Source organism: Pagrus major, chromosome 10, assembly GCF_040436345.1.
Source record: "Pagrus major chromosome 10, Pma_NU_1.0".
NCBI lineage: Eukaryota > Metazoa > Chordata > Actinopteri > Spariformes > Sparidae > Pagrus > Pagrus major.
Genome location: NC_133224.1, coordinates 6438907 through 6465358, shown reverse-complemented (window position 1 = coordinate 6465358; position 26452 = coordinate 6438907). Strand labels below are relative to the sequence as shown.

General features: G+C 39.1%; 3 protein-coding genes across 5 annotated transcripts; all 3 read left to right on the top strand.

The window, feature by feature from the left end:
- Positions 1–602: 602 nt before the first annotated feature.
- Positions 603–6787, top strand: LOC141003723 (E3 ubiquitin-protein ligase TRIM21-like). Of its 3 annotated transcripts, none has more exons than XM_073475161.1 (7): positions 603–684; positions 2746–3326; positions 3530–3625; positions 4745–4978; positions 5073–5220; positions 5501–5527; positions 5621–6787. In XM_073475161.1, exons 2-7 carry the CDS (start codon positions 2748–2750, stop codon positions 6184–6186), a joined length of 1650 nt encoding a protein of 549 aa, XP_073331262.1. In that variant the 5' UTR covers positions 603–684; positions 2746–2747; the 3' UTR covers positions 6187–6787. The 3 variants fall into 3 exon arrangements, with proteins under 3 accessions (XP_073331262.1, XP_073331263.1, XP_073331264.1); XM_073475162.1 differs by having other exon boundaries at positions 639–684; positions 2743–3326; positions 5621–6276; XM_073475163.1 differs by lacking the exon at positions 603–684 and adding an exon at positions 1616–1620 and having other exon boundaries at positions 2743–3326; positions 5621–6276.
- A 580-nt stretch (positions 6788–7367) lies between these two features.
- LOC141003724 (uncharacterized) lies at positions 7368–13740 on the top strand. The gene is made up of 5 exons (XM_073475164.1): positions 7368–7473; positions 10420–10577; positions 10726–10941; positions 11098–11355; positions 12518–13740. Exons 2-5 carry the CDS (start codon positions 10433–10435, stop codon positions 12748–12750), a joined length of 852 nt encoding a protein of 283 aa, XP_073331265.1. The 5' UTR covers positions 7368–7473; positions 10420–10432; the 3' UTR covers positions 12751–13740.
- Positions 13741–14146: 406 nt separating this feature from the next.
- LOC141003722 (uncharacterized) lies at positions 14147–24524 on the top strand. The gene is made up of 14 exons (XM_073475160.1): positions 14147–14204; positions 16575–16815; positions 17471–17559; positions 19211–19451; positions 19695–19783; positions 20243–20315; positions 20417–20505; positions 20735–20839; positions 21559–21654; positions 21741–21844; positions 22302–22410; positions 22548–22692; positions 22775–22801; positions 23425–24524. The coding sequence occupies exons 2-14, from the start codon at positions 16593–16595 to the stop codon at positions 23970–23972; spliced, it is 1938 nt and encodes a 645-aa protein (XP_073331261.1). The 5' UTR covers positions 14147–14204; positions 16575–16592; the 3' UTR covers positions 23973–24524.
- Positions 24525–26452: the final 1928 nt, after the last annotated feature.

The window sequence follows — 26452 nt, the reverse complement described above, 5'->3', positions numbered from 1 at the left end:
TAAATATATATATATTTTTTTGTTATACTGTTGCCTGGAAATAAAATGAGAAACCTGGAAATTAAACCTTTGGTCTGCAGGTCAAACATCAACATTGAGCAATAGACAGATTGGCACATAAAACCGGTTTGCAAGTTCAATATTTGATCTGTGGCGTGTGCGAGTGTAGAATTTACATTTACTCAAGTACGATTTACGAGTTTGATGTATTTATACTTGCAACTTTATACTTCCACTCCACTACATTTAAGAGGCTGATATTGTACCTTTTGAACATTTCACTGCATAATGAGTTATTTTCCTTTGATACTTAGATAAGACTATAAAACGCAGGACTTCTATGTGAACAGTAGTGGTTTCGATACTTTTAGTCATGAATCTAAACCCCCCTCCACCCTCGGATCTGTGCAAACTTGCGCAACATTCAACACACCCTGCAGCGCACAAACAGATGATTTGCTTACGCATTTGCATGCTGACATGCCTTTTACAAGGAAGTGGCTGGCAGAACCCTTGACCAGAAATGAAACTTAACAGAGGGAGGAAGGCCCAGAGGAAGGACACACACTAGGTGGGAGGAGAGGGAGAGAGAGAGAGAGAGAGAGAGAGAGAGAGAGAGAGAGAGAGAGAGAGAGAGAGAGAGACAGAAGCCTGTGAGATAAGGAGCATTTCAATCGCTGAAAGGTAATATCATACTCCACATTTAAGTGTTTTCTCATCATATTACTTTTCATGAATCTGTTTCGGGTAATGGGAATGAAGTGTTTGATCATTTTTACAATCTGTTGACCACCTGTTAATAGCAGTAGTTCCTCTTCTATCATAGTGTGCAGCACCTGATTTTAAAGTATGCTTAATCAAACCCCACTGTTATCAAACGTGGTGTTTCAGGGTTTTTATCTATCTGATCATTCGGGGAAGTGTTTGTTCCTTAAGTCTCGACGCTTCGTAACTTTCTGCTATTGGGATATAACACACACACACACACAGACACACACACACCCACACCCACACCCACACACACGCCCAAGGCTGAATTATCCAGCTGGTGCAATACCTCAGAGTATTTATTTTTCCATGTTGTAAACCTGTGTCCTGAGCACTGCTGTCAGTGGAGTCTCTTTTAATGATTAGATTACTATCCAGATACAGCATGTGTACAACAGCAATGTCTCTTGAAGATGCAAAAGGGGTTAAACACTTATGTGGAGGCAGGGGTGCTGATATTACAGTTTTTCTTGATTGCTTTGACCTGCTTAAAGAAACTGGGATCCACTCGGTTTCCATCATCACTGTCTCAGCAGAGCACAAGACACCTCTTGCAAATGTGTTAACCCTTTCTCATTGGATTGACACATTTTCCCCACCCTTTTGCAGAACAGTTAACACAGATGTCATTCAAGCAGTCCAAACTCCATTGTTTTAGCTATGGTAACCAAACAGAAACCATCTGTTCCTAACTATTAGAAACTACCTACATAAGTATGAAATCACTGAAGCACCTGTTTGACACTCCTTCCCACAAATCTTCAATTAGCAATCAGTCTGCAGGCCTTAAAAGGTGCAGAGTCTATGTTGTTCTTTGCCAACATGGATGGAAGAGGTCTAAGGCAGATGAGAGTGAGTATCAATAGTGGCTATTTCTTATACTTTACTGTAATAGATTTTATTTTTATTTTCTTAATTTCTTATACTCTAATAGATTTTATTTTGGTTCACATGTATTTTGTGTAATATTTACAGTATTTCAGTTTTCAGCCACAGTTTGAAAAAAAGAATCAATGGAATCAATAAAATTTGCATCAAAGCATTTCTGATTCTGGATCCAATTCTTTGCAAGAAGGCAAATTTGACAACAAATGGCACTGGCATGAAAGCTATGACAGTAATAGGCTACAATGACAAGCAGAGTGCTGTCTTTTGTATTTTGTTGTCCACTGTGTAATGGTTGATTGGAAGAGCTCATACACTTGTTTGCAAGTTGTGTTGTTTGAAGGCAAAATTTGCTTTTGTTGCATATTTTAAATGTTTTGGCGCGGTTAGAGCCTTTTGCAAACAAAATTTGTCATTTTGACCATGAGTGCCACTGTTTTGGCCTGTGTGTTAACTGTTTTGAAAATGTGGAGTTTGAGTTGACTGCTGAATCAAAGCAATCAAGAAAAACTGTAATTCACTCATCTTTACTTGTAATTTTCAAATTGGACATGGCATAGTGGCTGTACTGTAGTTGAAAACTTTTCCTCACTCAAAGAACAGAATCCTGAATGGAAAAGGTTCTGAAATTTAAAAATCATATACGTGAACTTGACTTATGGTCTTACGCTGGATATGAACAGCAGTCTTCTGGATGAAAGTCAACCATCCGACCCGACCGACCTTTTCCAGGACTTGTTGCTCTTTGTTCTAGTTCACTTGATTTCCACCTAAAAAGAAACGTAAATATGAGTCTTAATAAGCTGTTTTCACAATCGACCTATGTCATTTTTTTGATGAGGATGGGCTTGCCATCTCTGGCTTAACTGACTTTTATATTCAGAATGCTTTGAGTGGTCCGCCTCCTCTCTTAGAACGTCTCTTATTCAGTTCACTGACTATTATTCTTGTTTACTTTGGCTGCTGTTGTTGCACGAAATCAGTTATTTGTTGAACATTTACACAAATATTTAAGTGAAAGGCAAACATGTCTGCAGTGCGCTTCGAACTTCCTAACTGAGTAACCTCATGGTGCTCTCTCTCTCTCAGCAGATATGGCTTCAGCTCAAGTATCACCCAGCAGAGAGACCGGCACGCTGGAGAAGCATCTAACATGCTCCATCTGCATGGATCCATTTAAGGATCCTGTCACTACAGGATGTGGCCACTCCTTTTGTAAGGACTGCCTGGACCGCAGCCTTAGGTTAAATGTCAGGATGTGCCCCCTATGCAAGGAGCATCAAAGCAAAACTCCAAATGTGAACATCGTCCTGAGAACCATTGTTGAACAGATGATGAAGGCCCAAGAGAAAGACGACGATGAGTACACTGGAGCGCCCGGCGAGGTGGCCTGTGACATTTGCACAGAGCGAAAGCTGAAGGCTACGAAGTCCTGCCTCGTGTGTCTTGCCTCGTATTGTCCGACCCACCTGGAGAATCATTCATCAACTAGAAGGCTGAAGGGCCACAAGTTGGTGGAACCTGTGGAGAACTTAGATGAGAGGGCCTGTCTGGAGCATGGACGCCCCTTGGAGCTGTACAGCAAGAAGAAGGAGACATGCATTTGTGTAAGCTGTATGGATGAAGATCAGGAGGAGGTTGTTTCAACTGAGGATGCATGGAAGAAGAAGAAGGTGAATTAACTTCTTGATTTTAGTCATACAGTGTTGTATATTTACTTGAATCTTTTGTAAAATAAGGGAAACATTGTTAGATTTGCAAACACACACAAAAACAAGATCAATGTGTATAAAGATGTCAATTATCTCACATCATGTGGATGAAAATGAGATTGTTTGAAGCTGGGATACTGACTTGCTTTTTATGTTTACTACAGGCTAAGCTGGAAAACACCAAGACAGAGCTGCAAGAGAAAGTTAAGAAGAGAAGAAAACAGGTGGATGAGATTAATGCATCTCTTAAGAGCTGCAAGGTAAGCTTCAAGAGAGACCAGTCCAGTCTGTCAAAGTCAAAACTAACAGGGCAAGCTTCCAAATGGTGTGGCAGTTAAATTGAGCAACTGTAAAGAGATAATGCTACTTCTCGATTACCTTGCAAGGGAGATGGATTTACGAAATCATGTGATTTCGAGAAGCCATCCTGCCAGGCTTCAAGCTATATACTCATGTCCGAACCACAGTGGTTCGGACCAAGATCGGAAGAAGACGTTTTTGCGATGTTTTTAAAAAAATTCCCACTATTTTCCTAATTGTTTTCTACAACTTTGCAGATGGTTTGTGCAAAAAAGTCTGTTTTTGTGCCTCTTTTCCACACAAAGAACTGAAGTCATGCCACTTCTGGTGGTCCCCATGGGACCTTATTTCGGAAAATCTTAGACAAATAATTTTTTGATCCCGCTTGAATTGTGCCATGAACTACAAATAAGATGTTTGTCAATTTAAAAGATCATTTTCAATAAAGTCACGGTTTGTCGTAATTAAAGTAAAATAACATCTAGTTTTGTGTAAAACGGCTCAGTGAATTACAACATGTTGCTCAGCATACGTCACCAACAACAACATGGCTGCCAACTCTGCACAGAAAGATGAAAATCACAATAAATCTGACCATATCGATAACTTCAGCCATGTGAAAGGCTAGTTCATCAGATCTGTGAGCAAGCTCATATACAGGACCAGCTCTACAATGTTTAAGTCATGGGTTTTGTTGAGTGTCCAACAAGACAACGTCACTAACCAATTGTTGGCTGTGTAGTCTTTGTAATTATCACAGTCTTACAGATAAGTCTTCCTCCCCCTCTTCTTCCTCCTGCATGCTCTACCGAGGTACCACCCTTCATCCAAATGAAAAGGGACTACCTCTGTTTGGTTTAAACAAGGTCTATATGTTCGAAAAGGTAACTTCAGACAGTGTCTGGACCGGATCATTCCAATATTTTCCAGAGAAGAGAGCTTTGGTTACAGCATTCCCTTGAATCACAGCCATATGATGAGGTATATGTAGCCTAGCAATCTGTTGGAGTGCCCCTAATGAGACAGAAAAAAGGAGGTCAATACCAAATGGACAATGCTTGCTTGTCTTCCAATTTCAGGAGCAGATGGAGAATGAGTGGTGGGATATTGAGACCGTATTCGCAGCTGTGGTTAACATCGTGGAGAGAGCCCATGCAATTGCTCATCAGCCACTGAAGGACAGGAGGCAGGCTGTGGAGAAAGAGGCAAAGGACCTCATAGAGGAGTTGGAAGCCGAGATCAGCAGGCTTGGGAAGACCATCTCTGAGTTGGATGATATTGCTGCGCTTGAGGATCACATCCATTTCCTGCAGGTGAGAGGACAGCACCACTTTTCAGATGATTTTTGACAGATAAAGAGCTGTGGTGCCTTTTTTAACCATTTCTTTATCTTTTTCCCCACTTCAGAGTTACCCAAGTCTTCAAGACATGGACAATGTTAAAGACTGGACAGAGGTAGAGTTTGACACGTCACTGACTTTTGGCACCATGAGACGAACCACAACCACTTTGCTGGAAGAAATTCAACAGGAACTGGAGAAGCTGACCTCCATCGGTAAGAGTTCAGTCTAGTGTTGTAGTCAAGTTAACCTAAACCAAGACCAGGTCATGACCAAGACCAAAGTGTATTGAGACCGAGACAAGACCAAGACTTTGAGGGGTTGAGACCAAGACGAGAGAAAGACCAAGGCAGGGTGAGACCAAGTTGAGACCAAGACGTATCTCAGAATCAGAAACAATTTATTGATCCCTGAGTGGAAAACTTGAGTACGACAACATTACATCACAGCTAATGTTGACTTAACTGATCTAAAACCATTTTCTTCACTTCACAGAACTTCAAAGGGTTCCAAAGTTTACTGGTATGTGAAATAATCTGCTTCTTCCTGATGTTGTCTTTCAAATAGTGACTTTTGCGTTCAGATCTTGTAATAATTTCAACCTGTAATCAACAGTGGATGTAAAGCTGGATCCAACCACTGCGCACCAACGCCTTGTTCTCTCTGATGACGGTAAGGAAGTTAAAGACGGAGGAGAGGACAAGGAAGAAGATAATGGTCCGGAGAGGTTTGATCTGTTTGCCAGCGTCCTGGGGCTCAACAAGTTGACCTCTGGGAAGTCCTACTGGGAGGTGGAGGTCAGCAACAAGACCGGATGGGATGTTGGTGTAGCAAGAGACGACGCAAACCGCAAAGGGCCACTCTCCCTCAACCCAGATAATGGTTACTGGGTTATTGTACATTATGAGGATAAAAAGTACGCAGCCCTGACAGCTCCACCAATTCGTCTTTCCCTGAAAGAGAAACCTAAGAAGGTTGGCGTGTTCGTGGATTACGATGAAGGTCTTGTGTCCTTCTACGATGTGACGGCTCGGTCTCACATCTACTCGTTCACTGAGTGTTCGTTCAATGCCAAGATCTTCCCTTATTTCAGTCCGCATGGAAAACAAGATGAGAAAAACACTGATCCTTTGATTATTTCTGCTGTGAAACAATGCGAGCAGGACATGGACATGTCATAAAGAATGTGTTTGAGTTTGTGGATGAGAGGGTATCAAATTTTGGCAGTTCAAAAGTTGTGTTTGGCAGGATGTGGAGGGAGAAAATCAACATTTCTCATAATTTTGACTTTCTATCCCATATTACGACCTTTTACATTGTAATTATGACTTTTTATCTCGTCATTTTGGCTCTTTATCTCATCATTATGACTTTTATTTCAAATGGAATTTTTTTTTAACAAGTCTAAGTTTTCATTAATGTTTTTTCCTTCACTGGCAGACATGGCTTCCTTACAAACCGATTATTAAAATCGTTAGTCATTAATTCAACAGATAACTAATCAATTAATTGTTGCAGCTCTGTGAATGATGTGCAATTTGTAAAATGTTAATTTCTTGGCAAGTTGGTAGATTTTAACCCTACTCTTGGTTGCTGGTTATAAAGATAATGGGGGAAAATCAGTTTATGTCCTCTTGGTATAAAAAAAAGTGTGTGTGTGTGTGTGTGTGTGTTTGCATAGGATGGAGCCTGATTGTTTTCAAAATATGCTGTAACTTTTGTATTTTGTATTTTTTTACTTTTTTATTTTAAAATCTAATTAAAAGTGATCTCTTCAAATTACATCTGGTTTGTTTCTTCTTTCTAAAATGTCTGTGACTTTGTTAATCCACCATTTGAACAGCATTGCGGTCAGGACATGTCTGGACTGAACTGATACTGTTAAGATATATTAATTTGCACTATTCTGTATTAAAAATATCACTAGCACTATTCAACTGCATTATCACGAGTTGTACTTCCCTACTATCCTGTTGATAGATGTGTGTAAAGCAAGCATGGGCCCTATTGTATGCAGGGTTAATATGTTGGAGAGACATGCCAGGATATGAGAAAGAACACAAATGCATTTGTCTAGATAACAAGTTTGTGTGTTCACATGGTGACCTTGGGGTGACAAGTATCAGCCTGTGGTTAGAGAGTGAGCCAATGTTTAGATCTGCAAAAGCATGTCGTCAGAGGAACTCAAACTAGTAGTCTCTCAACAGCGGCGATGTCTTCCCTTGATCAAGCTTTTGTTTAATGATACAATTCTAAATAAATGACAAAACGGTACGTCGTAGTATGTCTTCTCTCAAATAAACGAACATGCTGACAAGAGCAGTGCAGTGAGTAATTCAGGGCAGTCGGGAGGAAAGGGGGGGATGGGCACATTTTTTGGGGAAGTGAAACTGAAGAAGAAAAAGTTAAATAACACATCTGAGTGGCAGAGAGGAACTTTTCCACGGAGCACAGAGGAAGACCACACGGTAAGAACACATTTCTCTTGGTCTTTTTAATACTAATTAACACCGAGTACAAATTACAAGCTTTTAAAGTCAGTGTTAAAAGTTCACACTACTATCTTAGCCCTGAACGCTCCCTCCTCTTCGGTTTTTAGAGCTGGCCGAGGAAAAGGCCTAGATATCTAACAAGCTAAATATCTGACTGAGTCGCAAACATCTGGTATTTATCATGCAACAGTTTATAAAGGACTACACAATAATAGTCTATTGTTTCTATCAGAATACACAGAACAAATGTCCTTGCTGAACTGTAGTGTAATATAACCATATAACCATAAGTAAGTAGTTATTGGTTAATGACAACTGGTAATAAGCACTGAGATGTTAAAGAATCTAATCGAAATGTGAATGAATCATAAATGAATGGTTAAAACATGTAATACTCTGCATTAGTTGGTTAAACATGCACCTATTGATCGAACTGATGATTAAACTACTGAATTGTGTTAACTTGGAGTGAAATGTAACCACGAATGTAAGAGTGAAATCATGTTACCGAATATACCACACTTTTATTATTTTTAAAAAAATGCAGTACGAAGAATGATCAAAGCTAATGGGATATATTCGGAGGGAAACTTGTTTTTATAAAGAGCTGAGGCCAGAGTCACTAAGAGCTGATGATGTATTCTGAGGAAAGTACCTGTTTTTTTTAAATAACCAAACTCAGAGAGTACAAGCTATTGGTGTTTGGAATGGCAGGGCACGGATAGGTGCATCCGAAAGCTCGGGACTGTCGGGGGAAAAATACCCATGTCAGCAGAAGTTAGGAAGAGTAAGGATTGGTTAAGACCAAGAGGCCATGCCCAGTTTTTAGGCTTAAAAGAAGACATCAAATGTATTAGATCAGATCAGTTATTCATGGACATTGTCTGTGTATGATCTCAGCTCTTCCTGCCGGCAATAAAAGCTTTACTGCACTCAGCTTTGAGGACCCCTGGTGATTTCTGACTCCTGCTTTTTGGAAAACCTTCTGAACATCCAAGTGTCGGCGCATTCGTTTATTTGCTTCAAGAGAATCCAAAGACAGGTCTATTTCCCAGTATAAGTATTTATTTTAGCATTAGAGAATCAAAAGACATGTACATGGATCTCTTCTGTTCAGAAAACCGCAGTCTGAGAGCAGCTGTCTGCCAACAGTTGCTGCAGCCAACCTCCCAGAAAAGAGTGACTATCTTAGCGTTACACAGAGTCTTATCAGAAACTGTGCTGTTATCTTATCGGTCCAAAAAGGGTTGGGAAGTAGTCGTGGTTTAGACTTAACTCTCCCTTCGTTGGTGCACGGGCTGGTCCCAGCCCCTTGGCACTCGAATCCACCAGTCACAGGAGACAGCACCTTAAGGGAGGAAATTCTACTCTGCCTTATGTTGTTTTTTTCTTCCTTTTTTTAAGGTCAACTGTCTCTGTATAGAGTGCGTTTCCTGTATGTGCATCTGATTTTAACTGACAAAAACAAGTTTTATAGAGAAGCAAGACAACGCATATGTGTGGGTGAATTATGGGTCAAGCACTGAGACTCCCTGTTATTGCATGCAGAGCAGCCTGCTCTGCAGGACAGTGCCTTAATTGTGCAAGCATTAATCTCTGTGTGCTAGCATGATAATATTATCTCAAATAGTATAAAAGGTTTCACAATTAGCTTGTATAAAAATATAAACTCTAACACAAGACTTTACTACAAGACTCAAAAAGTCGTTACTCGACAGAACAACAATCAGAGCAGGCAGTTTCATATTGTTTCACAACCTCATTCTGGCCCTTTGCTCATTTTGTTAGTAGGTTAATTAGCCCATTCATTAGTTATGTCTGTCAATAAGCACAAAAATATGGAAGCTCCATACAGTCATGGGTTCAAACATATAATTTCTTCCATTTTCCGGTGATAACGAGTTCAATTTTATACGTTTTCTTGAGATCACAAGTTATTTATGTCCAAATCACAAAATAACAAATGTTTTGCAATGTTTTTCAATTGTGAAATCTAATAAACAAAGTGGAGAAAAAATAAATAGTGAATTGGGACTGTAAAAGTACATAAGAGTCCAACCTGGGTGCCATTCCCCACCTCTCTTACTTTAAGCCTTCCCAAAAGGCTGTTGTCAAGCTCTGATTGGCTGGGAGGGGAATGCCCCAGGCTGCTTCCACTCATTAATTAGTCAGGGAGTCAGTCTCCCCACCCTGCACACAGGTGATCTGAATCCACTGCAATCAGTCCAGAGGGATTTTGACATTCAGCCCAAAACAAAAGAAGAAAGCAAGTCTTTAAAAATGGGACTGCTCCAGTGTAGGCCTGCAGCGAACGTTTATATACATTGTCGATTAATCTGTTCAATAATCCAAAACTGTGATATTCCATCAGTTTCTACATTTCAGTCCAATTATCCAGGTTGAGTGAAATGATAGAGAAAAAGCAGTTTGTCCAGCTGCCAACGCCTATCTCAACATAACTGAATTTATCTCGGCAAGCTCCCCCCCAATACAGACAAGTGAACTACTCTCTCATAAAATAAAATACATGAAATACATTAAAAGAGTGTGAACAGATAATAAAAAAACTCAGATAAATACATAAATACAATATGAAGGTATGAACGGATACACACACGCAAACACCCATTAATTTAAGTCCAACAGTGCACTCTTTCCACAACCAAACATATAAGAAATGGACACACACTGTGAGCAACACCATGTAGTGCAACGCCATCCTGATCAGTAGCAGTAGTTTTGAAGCATGATATACCTTGTGTATGTATGGTCAAACTTTATTATTACGAGCACCTGCCTCTTAACGGATCAAGTGAAGTACAGCTTTTCACCTCAGCTAGCACGTGCTACCTGATGCAAGAGAAAATGAAGAACCGCTGCATTCTCTGTAGAGCAACATGTGTTGTAATGTGTTTTGTACAGACAAACACCAGACATGGGTCACTACGTTTACCGTGGTGGCTGGGCCAAGGTGACAATTCGCACACCGAAGGATGAGAGGGTTGAAGAGCATTACTACGCGAGGGGGAATAGTGGATATCCATACAATCAAACAGATGACTACACCTCTGACTACACTGGTGGGTTTTGCACAAATATACCTGATTACACATTACGTTTTTTCCTCTTATTGCCACAAACAACTTTATTGTTTAGTTTTATTTTCGCCTAAAGGTTTAAATTCTTCCAAAAAAAGGATGATCACCTCTTCAATTATGTGTTAAACAGATGACTATTCAGACAGACGCCGTCGGGATTGCCACTGCGGCTGGTCCAAAGTGACGACTTACCAAGGCCTGAGAACTCACCAGGGGAAGAAGGGATGCACTTGGAAGGGTGTGAGGGTTGAAGAGCGTGACCAACATTATTATCCAAGGGAGAATGGTGGATATCCACACAAACAAAAGGACCCTTGTCTGGATGACTACACCTCTGACTACATTGGTGAGTTTTGCACAAATATGCCTGATTACACATTACGTTCTTTCCTCCTATTGCCAAAAAACAACTTAAGTATTCAGTTTTATTTTCACGTAAAGGTTTTAAATCTTCCAAAAATGTGTGAGATTAAAATCACCTCTTCAATTATGTTTCAAACAGACTACAATTCAAACAGATGGCTTCGGTCTTGCCACTGCGGCTGGTACAAAGTGACGACTTACCGAGGCCTGAGAATTCACCAGGGGAAGATGGGATGCACTCCGAAGGGAATAAGGATCCCAGAGAGCGATCAGGCCTACTGGAAGAGTTGGTGGGAAATGAAGCAAAGAAATTATCAGCCGGCTGTGAGGGTTGAAGAGCGTGACCAGTATTACATTGAGGAGAATGAGGAATTACCATACAATCAAAACACACACAGTATGTTCATTCCTCTTATTGCCACAAACAAAAAGGAAATTCAGTCATTATCTACTCAGCCCCCTGCAGATAGAGGGTCAGGTGAAGTTTCGTAGTCGACAAAACATTTCTGGACTTTTACAGAAAAACAGCGTTGCAGCAGTTTAGGAGAACCTAAACAACAGAAGTAGACGGAGACTTGTTTTAAATCATGAAAAAAAAACTTGAAGAAAAACACAAAATGGTCATCCTGCGTGACCCAAGTCTCATGAACCCCTGAGATCCCAAATTGATTTGTAAAGCATTATTTGCACCCTTTTTTGCAAACCAAAATCTTCAGTGTAGCTGCTAAGCTAAAAGCATTAGCGTCCACCCTGTCTGAAGTGGATGCACAAGCTCAACTGTGCGTTGAGGGTGTAAATAAAGTCTTCAAATCTATTCAGTATCTCAGGGCTTAGAGAGACTTGGATCACACATACTGACTATATAGAGCCACTGTGACATCACCTATAGGTGTCTAAAGGGCCTAACTGAGGCTCAATGTGGAGCGTACTAGCTGTCGCCATCTTGGCAGTGCCTGACTCCACCTAACTCTAATCTAAAATGGGCAAAGAGGAGGAGTGTGGGTGGAGCTGAAGCGAGCCTAGTTAGTTAAACAAGCCCACCACATTGGGAGCTATCAAGCTAGCTGAGGCTAACAAGCTATATTCGTTCACACGTAAAGATTAGCGCATTTCCCACATAATGTATTTCACACATTAATCACATAACTTGGACTTCGGGTTTATTTGGCCAAACAGACACAAAACTTAATTATAATGATTGACTGCTTTTGGAACCAGCCTCAAGTGGCCATTCGAGGAACTGCAGTGTTTGGTACTTCTGCATCGGCTTCATTTCTCAGCCATGGAGGTTACCACTTCATTACACCGGTCTGGTTGTTTTTTTTTTATGTTTTTAAACAAGATGTTTAGCAGAATGCTGCAGCACTGTTTTGCTGTGAAGTTTCGGAAAGGTTTTGCGGACTATAAAACTTCACCAGACTTTTCATTGGCATAGGGGCGAACGGATAATGACTGAATTCTCATTTTTGGTTGAACTGTTCCTTCAAAAACTAACATTATTTATTAGTTTTATTTTCAGCTAAAGATTAAAATCACCTCTTCATTTATGTTTCAAACAGACTACAATTCAGACAGAAGGCTTCGGTCTTGCCACTGCGGCTGGTCCAAAGTGACGACTTACCAGGACCTGAGAAGTCACCAGGGGAAGATGGGATGCACTCCGAAGAGAATAAGGATCCCAGAGAGCGAGCAGGCCTACTGGAAGAGTCAGTGGGAAATGAACCAAGGATATTATCAGCCGGCTAAGAGTACGACTGTCAGGAGGTCTGGCTTTTACATGAGGGAGATTTAGGGCAACTGGTCAAAGTTTAGTTAGCTGTCAGAGCTTGTGCGCCTCAGTTTCAACCCCCTTATCAAAACTATATTGGATGTGCGAGGGAAATTTTCTAATGTCCCTTTGCTATTTTGATATGATATTCTTGCATATGAAAGTATAGAAGATGTGTTAAGAGTGAAAACATTGTGTCTATGGGCCTCACATGGTTTATGTCCTGTGACGGCTTTATGGTTGCAGAGTATATGTGATAGAGAGTATTTTTGTGACCTTTCTGTGTAACCTTTCCTGTGTATATGTGTTCTGACAAAGGTTGATGTATGGAACATTAATTATGGGATGTACGTGTATGTTAAATTTATGTTAACATGTGGAGAAAGTGGAGATAACGGGAGTGTGGTCCAGATGTAACCTTATTAACTATAACTCATTCTCCCCCTATTGTCACTGCAAAAATCACAATTTCAATAATAGTTAACACATTTCTTCCTGTTCAGTGAACTGAACTGAACTGAACTGAACATTTCTTCCTTTAAAAAAAAATCTATTATCTAGTATCTATTTATTGATTTATTTTATTATTCCTTAATTCACTAATAGTGGTGGCGATGATGCAATAAGAATAGGAATCGATTATTTTTTTCCTTTTCATTGTTACATTTGTTTGTTGTGGTAATTTTTTGCTTCTATTTTAATTTTCTCTCCCCTTCAGTTTGACTTATGATACTTTTGCTATTATCATTACTATTAGTATTATTGTTGTTGTTATTCTCTATTGGAATAATATTGATAACATGTGTTTTACTACTCACCAGCACTGCTGCAAGCACTATTATTACTCCCCTATATTCATGCACTAGCTAACATGCATATTTAGTCCAAAAAACATTATGTATTTCTTTATTTATCTTTTATTATTCATTACTTATTATTTCTCTCATCTTTTCATTATCACATTTGTTTATTTGGTAATTATTACTTCTATTTAAAATAATAAAAAAAAATGTTTCCTCTCCTTTAATTTTATTTATGGTCCAAATGCCAAAATTCTGGGAAAATATAGAATTCAATAAATAAAATTTTACAGTGGCACTATTCATCTTCCATACTTTCAGCTCATAAGTTATTCATGAACATTAAATGTCTTCAGATAAACAATCTTAGGCCCTGTATTACGCTTTTCTGGTAGCCTCCTTAACATACTGTATTCAATACCAAGAGTATTGCATTATTACTCTTCACAAGGGATTGAAGATAAAAAAAAGAGCTCTTTTTTACACAATACACTGTGACATCTTCCATCAGGAAGGGGTTGCTCAATAAGATCAAATTACTGTGTGTGTGGACCAATTACTGGCAGAGCTCAGGATGATTTTGTGTGAAACGAAACTGAAACAGTTCAGGGTGTAGTGATAAAAAGAGTGCAGGAGAGACAGATCACACAGAGGAGCACTGAGGTGAGGCAGCGACAGGTAGGCTGCCGGAGATCTAATCTGACTTTATTGTTATTTTTAGGCTCTTTGTGATGTAAACTTCAATTATAAGGCAACATAACAAAAACCAGGACACAGGTTAGATGATTTATTTCCCTGGTGAAGGAGGAGATAATATTTTTAAAAAGCGTTTATGCCTTTGAAAGAAAGTCTTTCCGTTCTTAGAGAGTTTAAATGTTATATGAGGTCAGCTGATTATCTTAACTAATATTTTATCAATAAGAGCATGTCAGCAATGTTACCTGTAGTGTAGTAGGTTATGTAACAGTGTAATGATTGACAGTACAAACAAATCGTACTATACATCTACTTCCAGAGACAGAGAGGTAACTGTGGTAAACCTCAGGTTTCAGGGCGTGTACTAAATACAGTGTGTGTGTGTGTGTGTGTGTGTGTGTGTGTGTGTGTGTGTGTGTGTGTGTGTGTGTGTGTGAAGCAAACTTTCAACAGGTTTCTCTTTATCTGCCGTTAGACAAAAAAAAAAGTTTCCTCTCTGGAAAGTTATTTTCATAACTTGTTCTACTGCATGTGAGTTCATGTTAAAGCTTGTCCAAACAGTCCGAGTCTGAGTGTCCTTAAAATCAATGATTAGATCAGACAGTTCAAAGTGCAAACACAGACAGTAGTACTTTATAGCAGTAGTACTTGTAGCAGTTCATCCAAAAAAAAAAAATTCAGTCATTATCTACTCATCTACATGCTGATGTGAAAGTTGAGTGAAGCTTCATAGTACACAAAACATTTCTGGAGCTTCACAGTAAAAACAGCGTTGCAGCTTTCTCCTGGGGACTTGTTTTAAAATGTAATAAAACAACTGAAAAAATGGCTCCATACATTTCGTCTGGCAAAATCCCAAATTGATTTAAAAAAAATGTTATCTACAAATTTGACACACATCCAGCTCATGCACGTACTTTAGACCGGGTGTAAATAACATTTTGTCAAATCGATTTGGGATCTTCATGAGACTTGGGTTACATGGAGCTGTATGGAGCCATTTTTCATCTATATATTTATTTTACTTTTTAAAACAGGTGTTCATCTACTTCAGTTGTTTAGGAGAATCCTGCAACATTGTTTTGCTGTGAAGATCCAGAAACATTTTGTGGAGTTCACCTGACTTTCCATCAAAAGAAGAAGTTACTGATACTGAAGGTACATTTTACATTTTGGGCAAACTTATTCTTATCATATATATATATATATATATATATACATATATATATATATATATGATTATAATGTATACATATATATATATATATATGATTATAATGTATACATACATATATATATATATATACATATATATATATTGTTTTTTATTATTACCACATATAACAGAACTACAATTGTACAATAATATAACAAACTGTCTTTCTATATGACGTCATATCATTCCTATACTATATCTCATGTCTATTTATTAGGTTCTTGTATATTCATATAGGCCTATATGCTACAGTTAAACATACTCATATGTATTGTTTTAATATATATAGTTTTCCATATTATGCTTGATTAAATTAAACTATGAACATTATAATCATTTCTATCATTCTTTTTCTAAGGTTTCTAAGATTTATTTCCTCTTCTAGTACCTCTCTGGCCCTCATCCTGTGCTACTGTCACTTAAATGTCCCAGGATCAGTAATGTTTGATCTAATCTCATCTTATCTTACAATTTATTAGTTAAAGTTGACTGATTTCATTTAATTCCTTCTCAAGTTTCGATCATGTGTGTTCAAGTTTGCAGCAGGGAGTCGTCGATACTGTACCATGTACTCAATACCACTAGAGGGCGACTAATCACTGTCTAATATGAGTCCTACGTATCCATGTTGCAAACAGATCAGTCAGTTGTCATAAATCATCACTGATATTAAGGTGAAACTATGACTTAAACAATTAAATAGCAGCAAATGGGCATTTTACACAAGATTTAAGAAGAAAAAGTAAACTTTAAAATCTTTAATTGGGTTTTAGTTTCCTTGTAAAATCTCCTTCCCTGGAGATTAAACCTTGCAACATGTTTTCCATGGAGTCAAAACAAAGTATGTTCATATTCAAAAGAGTGTACTTCCCACCTTTCTAATTATTAGCTCAAAAAGTGACGAAATGTGCACAGGGAAAGCAACTTATGACATTGCACCTTTAACCCAAATCCTGCTGTGGAAACTGACGCAAATAATTTCTTTCTGCTCCAAAAACTCTGATTTGATGCTTTTCACACACAATCCTGAATCCTGAACTTACTGACAAGCAATTGTCGCCTCTCTAGCTGTGAAGTAAGTGCTTTCCTAAATATGTTGCTAAAAATGGATAAAAATGTGCATCTGACCCCTGCAGATAACCACCACGTCAGACATGAACCACCAGGTTTGCGGCTGCTGCGGCTGGTCCAAAGTCACGACCTACCATGGCCTGAGAGTTCACCAGGGGAAGATGGGGTGCACGCCAAAGGGGATGAAGATCCCTGAGAGTGAACAGTCCCGAATCAACAGTTACTTTCCTAAACCGACCTTCATGGGACCTCCAATCAAAGTACACGAGCCTCGGATTGATATCTTCACCCCCTCAGTCAAATCTTGTGAGTATTACACAACCAAAAATGTGCTGATTTGCAAAGATGATACTTGTTGTACAGATGGGATGAAGTGCATTTAAAGAGTGGTTTAGTCCAAACCCAAAAATACATATATTTCCTCTTAGCTTGGCTCCCCCGGCTGCATATCGAAGTATCCTCAAGCCAGATACTGAACCCCAAATTGCTCCTGATGAGCAGTTGGCACCTTGCATGGCAGCCTCCGCCATCCGCCATGTGTGTGTGAATGGGTGAATGTGACAAGTGTTGTAGAAATGCAAGTCCATTTATCATTTACTTTTTTGCTAGCTGAGTGCCATCTGGTTTCATTATATTCAAAAGAAGGCAGACATCTCTAAAGTCGATATTTCCAAAACTCAGCAACTCATATCAAAACAATCTGGATGGCTAAATAGCCGTAATGGGAAGAAGAAAATATGTGTTTTCGATTTTGAGGCATGTTGTCCCTTTAAGAAGAATCTAGTCAGCATTTTCACTCCAGTATTGATGTTAACTTGATATAACTTCCCAGCACACTGAACCACAAATCAGTTTGCCCCATTTTACGAAACTACTGATTATAACTTGGTTCTCAATGGTTTTACAGCTTCAAAAGACGGCAACTACTTGAAATAAAGGATGTTCCCTTTCTTCTTTTCAGATGGTGAATGGAACACACGGAAAAATATACTTGAAGAAACTCTCCAAAAGGACATCGCACCAATTAACAGCACTCCCGTCAAGACGGAGGTATGTTTAAGCAAAAATAAGACATGATATTGGTTTGAGCGAGTACACAAATGTCAGTATCTGTATCTATTCAACCATCCTAAATCATGTATCTGTATCTGTCCTCAGAATGGGTGGTGCTTAAACCGGAAGTGAGTTTGGCTAACCTGAAATTTATTTGGGTTTATCAGCCGTTGCTATATTCGTTATCTATTAAAAATGTATTTTGCAGAATCAGACAACTTTTTAATTTTCCCTCTCCATTCCTATTGGTTGGAGCTGCTGTCCCAAAGACAGCGTTAGCAACTTGGTTACCGCAAACAGCCCGACTGCTGTCCAAAACAAAAAACAACCATAAGCATCCTGATTTGACCTAGAAATGAAAAAAGGGTAGGCGTTATTACTTACTGATCTAGTAGACAGAACAGCAGTTTCAGACCATCTCGAGTCCCGGTGGTAAGAGGGGCCGCATATTAACAGGGTGCCACACTTCGTCATCTTCCTTACCTCCGATACTCATTTCAGCTGAGTTCTCACTCAACTCTGTGCGTTAATGCATTTGTATTCTTAAGTGTCATGGAAATATTGAGTGACTGGGACAAGATGGCAAAGCAATATATATGTATATATATATATATATATATACATAGATATACATATATATAGATATATATACATGTATATATATCTATATATATATATATATATATATACACACATATATATACATATATATATATATATATATATTGTTTTTTATTATTACCACATATAACAGAACTACAATTGTACACTAATATAACAAACTGTCTTTCTATATGACGTCATATCATTCCTATACTATATCTCATGTCTATTTATTAGGTTCTTGTATATTCATATAGGCTTATATGCTACAGTTAAACATACTCATATGTATTGTTTTAATATATATAGTTTTCCATATTATGCTTGATTAAGTTAAACTATGAACATTATAATCATTTCTATCATTCTTTTTCTAAGGTTTCTAAGGTTTATTTCCTCTTCTAGTACCTCTCTGGCCCTCATCCTGTGCTACTGTCACTTAAATGTCCCAGGATCAGTAATGTTTGATCTAATCTCATCTTATCTTACAATTTATTAGTTAAAGTTGACTGATTTAATTGAATTCCTTCTTAAGTTTCGATCATGTGTGTTCAAATTTGCAGTAGGGAGTAGTCGATACTGTACCATGTACTCAATACCACTAGAGGGCGACTAATCACTGTCTAATATGAGTCCTACATATCCATGTTGCAAACAGATCAGTCAGTTGTCATAAATCATCACTGATATTAAGGTGAAACTATGACTTAAAGAATTAAATAGCAGCAAATGGGCATTTTACACAAGATTTAAGAAGAAAAGGTGAACTTTAAAATCTTATAATTGGGTTTTATTTTCCTTGTAAAATCTCCTTCCCTGGAGATTAAACCTTGCAACATGTTTTCCATGGAGTCAAAACAAAGTATGTTCATATTCAAAAGAGTGTACTTCCCACCTTTCTAATGATTAGCTCAAAAAGTGACTAAATGTGCACAGGGAAAGCAACTTATGACATTGCACCTTTAACCCAAAGCCTGCTGTGGAGTATGTGCTTTCCTAAATATGTTGCTAAAAATGGATAAAAATGTGCATCTGACCCCTGCAGATAACCGCCACGTCAGACATGAGTCTCCAGGTTTGCAGCTGCTGTGGCTGGTCCAAAGTCACGACCTACCAAGGCTTGAGAGTTCACCAGGGGAAGATGGGGTGCACACCAAAGGGGATGACGATCCCTGAGAGTGAACAGCCCCGAGTCAACAGTTACTTTCCTAAACCAACCTTCATGGGACCTCCAATCAAAGTACACGAGCCTCGGATTGATATCTTCACCCCCTCAGTCAAATCTTGTGAGTATTACACAACCAAAAATGTGCTGATTTGCAAAGATGATACTTGTTGTACAGACGGGATGAAGTGCATTTTCACTCCAGTATTGATGTTAACTCGATATAACTTCCCAGCACACTGAACCACAAATCATTTTGCCCCATTTTACGAAACTACTGATTATAACTTGGTTCTCAATGGTTTTACAGCTTCAAAAGACGGCAACTACTTGAAATAAAGGATGTTTCCTTGCTTCTTTTCAGATGGTGAACAGGACACATGGAAAAATATACTTGAAGAGACTCTCCGAAAGGACAACGCACCAATTAACAGCACTCCCGTCAAGACGGGGGTATGTTTAAGCAAAAATAAGACATGCTATTGGTTTGAGCGAGTACACAAATGTCAGTATCTGTATCTATTCAACCATCCTAAATCATGTATCTGTATCTGTCCTCGGAATGGGCGGAGCTTAAACTGGATGTGGGTGGAAAAAAACAACCATAAGCATCCTGATTTGACCTAGAAATGAAAAAAGGGTAGGTGTTATTACTTACTGATCTAGTAGACAGAACGGCAGTTTCAGACCATCTCGAGTCCCGGTGGTAAGAGGGGCTGCATATTAACAGGGTGCCACACTTCGTCATCTTCCTTACCTCCGATACTCATTTCAGCTGAGTTCTCGCTCAACTCTGTGTGTTAATGCATTTGTATTCTTAAGTGTCATGGAAATATTGAGTGACTGGGACAAGATGGCAAAGCTTTGTTGAGTAAAACCCATAAAATCTAGTCCTCCCCTTTTCTCTGACAGCCTTTCCCGATGTCACTGACGCAGACCTTCGGCAGCCAAGGAAGTCCTGCAGTGAGGGAGACAAACAATTCACGTATGCTCTTTAAAATTCATAACAGGACCAGAACAGAAATAACAAGAGGAAACAATTCGAAGCAGCTTTGTTTGACAGTGACCAATCTTCTTTCTCTGCAGTGTTTCAAACTCCACAGCCGTATTATCCAACTGCCACAAGAGTTTGCCGAGCCCTTGATTTCAACACTGGGCCACAGCAGATACAACAGGTTCTTGACTTGTTTAAATGTTCTGCTGGAGAGCAAATCAAGTTTTTATCCTAAAATTCTCTTTGTTAAAGCTCCAATTTGTAAGAAAGTTGATTGTTGAGTCTTATTCCCAGTTCGTCAAATACTGCTTTGGGTTGGTAGGTCGGGTCGGCCACCATCTCAAAGCAACAGTATCTGACCAGTTGGGAAACCCAAAGTCCAGCTAACACTGACTTCTTTCTTCCTTTAGGTAGGGCATGTCTGGAATATCCCAACGACCACATCTCAGGATACAGTAGTCCAAATAAATGAGGAAAAGGAGGAGAAAGAGAGGGAGGCTCAAAGACTACTCAAGGTGCTAAACTTCTCATAATACAGATTCATGTTTTTATCTAAAACTGGCATTGTGACTCAAGGGATGAAGTGTCAGTCTACTGTCAGTCAGTCCAGCACTTTGGTTCAGACTTCAGTATCTCAACAACAAATGGATCGGCATGAAATTTGCTGCAGAACCCGAATAGTTGGATCAGCTCCAGCACTTCCGTGATCATTTGAAGCAGAGGTTTTGTCATCTTTGAAGGTTAAAAAAGTAATTTAGCCGCCATACCCCTTGTGAAAATGAAGGAAAACTTCATGAGAGCCCCAAATCCAAAATGGCTGCCGTTGACTAAGTTAGCAATGATCCTGACCCTAACTCACACATGTCCTTAACGACTCTGTAAGGACACTCCCAAACCGAGTTTAAAAGCCTGCAACTCCCCTCCAGTAAGTTAGAACTGAAGAAGCCTCTTAGATGAAAGGTGAACGGTCTTCAAGAACCTGAAACAAGTCCAGTTGCCTACGATACAGCACTTAGATTTACCATGACCTGGATGACTGAGAACCTTCATCAACATCTAATTCCCAAATGCTAGCATTAACTAAGCACGTTAGCTTTGCTGTTGTGAGCATGTTAGCATACTGACATTAGCATTTCGCACCTATCTGCAGTCTCGCATAGCCGCTGGCGCTGCCTGTGCCTTGACTTGATGTGTGCTTACTGATATTAATCAATGATTTTTGTTTTTATTCAAGGAAAGGCAAGACAGGACGAGGGCTGATTTACAGCAGAAAATTCAGTGGAGAGAACAAAAGATGACTGAAGTCAGATCATCTGTAACAGCCAACATAGTAAGCTGCAGCAGATTTTTAAGTTTTTGATTCTGGTTTTGATGAATGTTTTCTTTAAAATCCTCACTGTCCGTTACTCCTTTCAGGGCAGCTTGGATGCTGAATGGCAGGAGATCAACAATGTGTTCAGAGAGGTGATGGGAGTCGTGGAGGTCGCTTGGCGGAAAGCCCTTCAACCTCTGGGGGAGAGGTCGGTCATGTGCGGCTCAGATTATCTATGAGTTTCCTGGGGAGATTACTGGGGAAACAATGGAGGGTGATACTTCAGGTGCTAGGATAACAAAGTATCATAATAACTGACACATTGGCGGCACTTTCAAGGCTTAAGGAGCGTTAACTAAGTTGGCTAAGCAATAATGATAGTGTTAGTCATTTTTACTCAATAAAGTTGCTTACCTAGATCTTTATAAATCAATGATTATCACCATACCAACCTGATTGGAAAAGACATTATTTAAATGCTGGATGTGCAGTTAAGCTACGGTGATGATTTTGGCTTTTAAATACTGAATATTAATTTTCGGATGACTGTATCCTTTAATAACACCACACACAGTTAGCGGCCATCACTGCACAAATGTACTGTTTGCAGTTATGGTATCGCACAATTTATTAAAATTTACCAACATCTTGTTTGGTATTTTTAGGAAACACAGTGTAGAGAGAGAAGCACAAGATCTGGTCCAGACGCTGCAAAACGAAATCCACAAACTCAGAGAGACCATTGATGAGCTGGACCAAAACCCAGACTTGCAGGTGAGCTCCATATCAGATCTCTGCACAGACTAATGTACTCACTGATAAGGTATCTACATTCATTGCAGGTTGGAGATATCAAAAAACAATTCTGTGTATCCACTTGTTTCTTCTTCTTCTAACACGCTCCGATACAGGTTTCTCCTCTAAAGGGTGTGGATGAATCTCGAGATTGGAGGAATGTAATGGTCGACGGTTCATTCTCCCCCGGCACACTGAGAAGCACAACATCAAACATGATGGAACAGATTCAGCAGAAATTGGAAAAACTGTCTTCTGTTGGTGAGTTCTTCTTAAGTTTGTCAAGTTTTGTATTTAATATAAAGCCAGGTGTTATGATATAATTTCTTTTTTTTCCCCACAGAACTGAAGAGGGTTACTACATTTGCAGGTGTGTTTCTCTCATTTCTAAAAATGTGACTTTTTTTAACAGTAAAAAAATGGTGATTGTTCTAATTGATTCTTCAATATCAAACTGTATATTGTACAGATACTTTAAAGCTGCAATATGTAAGAATTTTTGTTGAAAACATAACACAAATTGCCTGGGATTATCAACAGGATTTGAACCATTTTGAAGTTGTGTCTATGTATCTACTGAAGTTAGCACGCTTACCAGCTAGCCACAGCCCGTCCCAGTCCAAAGCTTCTGAGCTAGCGGTGTAAACACCAATAGTCCTCACAGTCCTCCTAGCTCTCCAGTCTGGACTTGCTAGCTGCAAGGCTAACTGAACTAACTAGCTTACTGCATCTAGCACAGTTGGTAGCAGTTAGCGGTGACGCTGGTGATATGCTGCCCCCTATTTGTTTTGAGTATAACTTCAACAGGTTGTTGGTTCTTACATATTGCACCTTTTAATGTAAAGACATCACAAAGGAAGGTATAATCGTTTTTTTTTTTAAATAACCACATTATTAAGCTTAGAGGACATTTGACGTCATCTGAAAGGTCTGTTTGTGTTGTGCACCATGGTTCTGTTTCCATCGTTCTATTTATTCTCTGTTCAACTGCAGTGGATGTAAAGCTGGACCCAACCACTGCACACAGATACCTTGTTCTTTCTTCTGATGGAAAGGAAGTGAAAGATGGAGATCAGGACCAGAAAGTTCCCGTTGATCCAGGGAGGTTTGACATGTTCGGTAGCATCCTGGGGCTCAACAGGTTGACGTCTGGGAGGTCCTACTGGGAGGTGGAAGTCACACGCAAGACCGGATGGGACCTGGGTGTGGCAAGACGCCACGCAAACCGCAAGGGGGAGCTCTCGCTGACCCCTGATAACGGTTATTGGGTTACTGTACATTTTGAAGATGAAAAGTACGCAGCCCTGACAGCTCCACCCGTCAGTCTCTCCCTGAAAGGGAAACCTCAGAAGGTGGGAGTGTTTGTGGATTATGATGAAGGTCTTGTGTCCTTCTACGATGTGACGGCTCAATCTCACATCTACTCGTTTACTCAGTGTTTGTTTGGGGGTGAGATTTCCCCATATTTCAGTCCACATCTTCATCAAAAAGGGAAAAACTCAGAACCTCTCATTATCTCTGCTGTGAAAAATCAAAAGTAGTTACTTTTGGTGAGGCCAGGGGAGAGAATTTGAAAACCAAAGGGAAGCTTTTTGAATCCATAGACTGGATACATGAAAGTAGCCTTGTCCCAATGAGAATATACTGTAAACTTAAATTTTTATTGCGATATTATATCAAATTTTTGTATGGGTATCAATTTAATTCATGTTTTTTTTGTTTCATGTGTCATGTTATTATCTGGGTCTAGGTTGTCTTTTTTAATGATTTAGTAACAATAATAATGGCATTTTTACATTTCCTTTTTATATTTGGGGAGTGTTTTCTAAATCTATTTTTTAAAAACAAAACATTTACTGATGAGAGGAGAGCTCAGAGATTACTTTTTAACTTTTTTGGATTAAAAAGATATATCTTCACACCTGTTTATCAGCCTGACTGCAGCAGCAATCTGCCGAGGACACCTCTGTTGTCATGTTACTGTAATGCTGACTTCTGACTGGAGCTGGAGGGGAAAAACCCTCTAGTGTTTTATTGTCTTGTCTTATCTCATGTTTTGTTATTTAATGAGTTCATAAATGTTTGTCCATAAAGTTGTTGTACTGGTTTTCTATGTTCAGTCGGTTCTGTTATGCTTCAGCTTAATCACAGTTATTTCCCCAAAGTTAATATATCTTGCCTGATCAACAAGATGTTTTACTGGTATATAATGTAAACTTTATAACAAACAAAAGCTTATAAAGACACTAAATTGGAAACACATCCACAATGAGCCCATTATTTGCTGACCTTTCAATATAGTTGTCTCATTTTTATGCATCTACTTCCTAATTTCTCCGCCATCTGTGTCCGCTCGACCTCCTTAAAGATTTATGGTTCCTCAATTTCGCTTTTTGAATCGTGTTCACTTCTCTCACAATTCTATGACAGGATTATAAAATGATGAAACTCAAGCTTTTATTTCTTCCCTTTATCTGTCAGCATCATTTTCTGTTTAAGCAACCCACTTCTCTTACTGATGGAGAGTTTCTACAGTTCCTCCTAATGCAACAAGCCTCAAAGTTTAACAGTTTTTAAAGGGAGTCTTGGGACTTTCTCCCCTCAATAAAATATTGTCTTCTTTCATAAATTCAGCGTAAATGGTTGAAACAGTGTGTTCAAACAGCTGTTGGGAGATAAGACGCACTTTAGACAGTAAAGCGGACAGGCTGGCCCAACTTAATGGATTGCACTTAAAGCTGATTACAGGAATGCTTGAATGACTTAAAATTTGCTGTAGCCATTTTGCAAAGTTTCTTAAGTTGATCCTTGTGCAACAACTTTTAAAATGACACGATTTGCTAAGGGAGTCTGGTTCAATGCTTAGTTGAAAAAAGCTTTATTTAAAAGGTTTAGCTCCTTTATTTATTCATGCAGAAGCTTACAGCAGTAATCAAATCAATCAGTTATCACAATGTCACATCAGCAAAATCACACAACCGTACTCCTTCCTTATCTTCTCATATGCAGTTCTACTCACAACCTCCTTGGTTGTTGAACAGGCTGGATGAGAAGAAAAAAGCAGTCGAAAGATGTCCAAAATCTGCAACACAGATTCCCTGAGAGGTTTGAATTTGTCCAGTAACACTGCTAGCAACAGCTGAACCCCTATCTTCTTTTCAACTCAGGGGTGGATCCTGCCAACAGCCGTTGAACGAAAGTGTCCATCCTTCAAAGTCCTTTCAGTCTCTGCAGTACAATCCCGTTGCAATCGATGATCTCTCTCTAAAGCCGACTGAGCGAAGCCACAGATATATCCCCTTTCCAATGAACAACAGCTTATAAGAGGCTAAATGGTAAACACACACGCTATGAGCCGATCTTTTGCTGATCAGTTAACCTAGTTGTCTTGTCTTGACTGATGTCGTTCCCAGTTTTTCAGCCACCTGCGTCCACTCGGCCTCCTTGGTTACATCCATCAGCAGTTTCATATCCTTAAACTGTACCATGATCAACAGAGGGTCACGTGCATGGTTCCTCAATTTTGACTTTCTTAATGACACACACTACTCCTGTCAAATTTATAACAAAACCATATAAATCAATATCATGTAAATCACAGTCTCAGGGTTATATGCTGATTTAATAAACAGGATTATATTCCTTACCTTTTTTTTTCTTTTTCTGTTTGATTTTCACACTGTTTTTATGCTCCAGATGTCATTTGACACCAAGCAGTGTAGACTATGGAGACCCAAACATGAACTCTCCCCCGTGTGGATGTTTTGTACAGTTTCAGAGGGAGACAACACAATTTCAATTTGCAAAAACATGTTTCACAAGGGTACAGAGATGAGGGGAAAACATCGAGTTTCAACACAACTAATCCTATTAGAGCTGTGGAAAAGATCATTCATCTTTGCTCACTAAATCTTTGAAAATCACTAAGATTTATGAACTTTTTTAAAAATAAACCTGTAAAATTATCTGTTATCTTATTGTATCGGCCATGAGAAGCAGGTAATTATCAGTTATTAGTAAG

Excerpts from the sequence above, each read along its gene's own strand:
- LOC141003722 (XM_073475160.1), top strand. The coding sequence starts at position 16,593 with ATGAACCACCAGGTTTGCGGCTGCTGCGGCTGGTCCAAAGTCACGACC. Across the intron at positions 17,560-19,210 it reads GCACTCCCGTCAAGACGGAG|ATAACCGCCACGTCAGACAT; the intron begins GTATGTTTAAGC and ends TGACCCCTGCAG. Across the intron at positions 21,845-22,301 it reads CTTCAACCTCTGGGGGAGAG|GAAACACAGTGTAGAGAGAG; the intron begins GTCGGTCATGTG and ends TGGTATTTTTAG.
- LOC141003723 (XM_073475161.1), top strand. The coding sequence starts at position 2,748 with ATGGCTTCAGCTCAAGTATCACCCAGCAGAGAGACCGGCACGCTGGAG. Across the intron at positions 3,626-4,744 it reads CATCTCTTAAGAGCTGCAAG|GAGCAGATGGAGAATGAGTG; the intron begins GTAAGCTTCAAG and ends TTCCAATTTCAG. Across the intron at positions 5,528-5,620 it reads AAGGGTTCCAAAGTTTACTG|TGGATGTAAAGCTGGATCCA; the intron begins GTATGTGAAATA and ends TGTAATCAACAG.
- LOC141003724 (XM_073475164.1), top strand. The coding sequence starts at position 10,433 with ATGGGTCACTACGTTTACCGTGGTGGCTGGGCCAAGGTGACAATTCGC. Across the intron at positions 10,578-10,725 it reads CTACACCTCTGACTACACTG|ATGACTATTCAGACAGACGC; the intron begins GTGGGTTTTGCA and ends TGTGTTAAACAG. Across the intron at positions 10,942-11,097 it reads CTACACCTCTGACTACATTG|ACTACAATTCAAACAGATGG; the intron begins GTGAGTTTTGCA and ends TGTTTCAAACAG.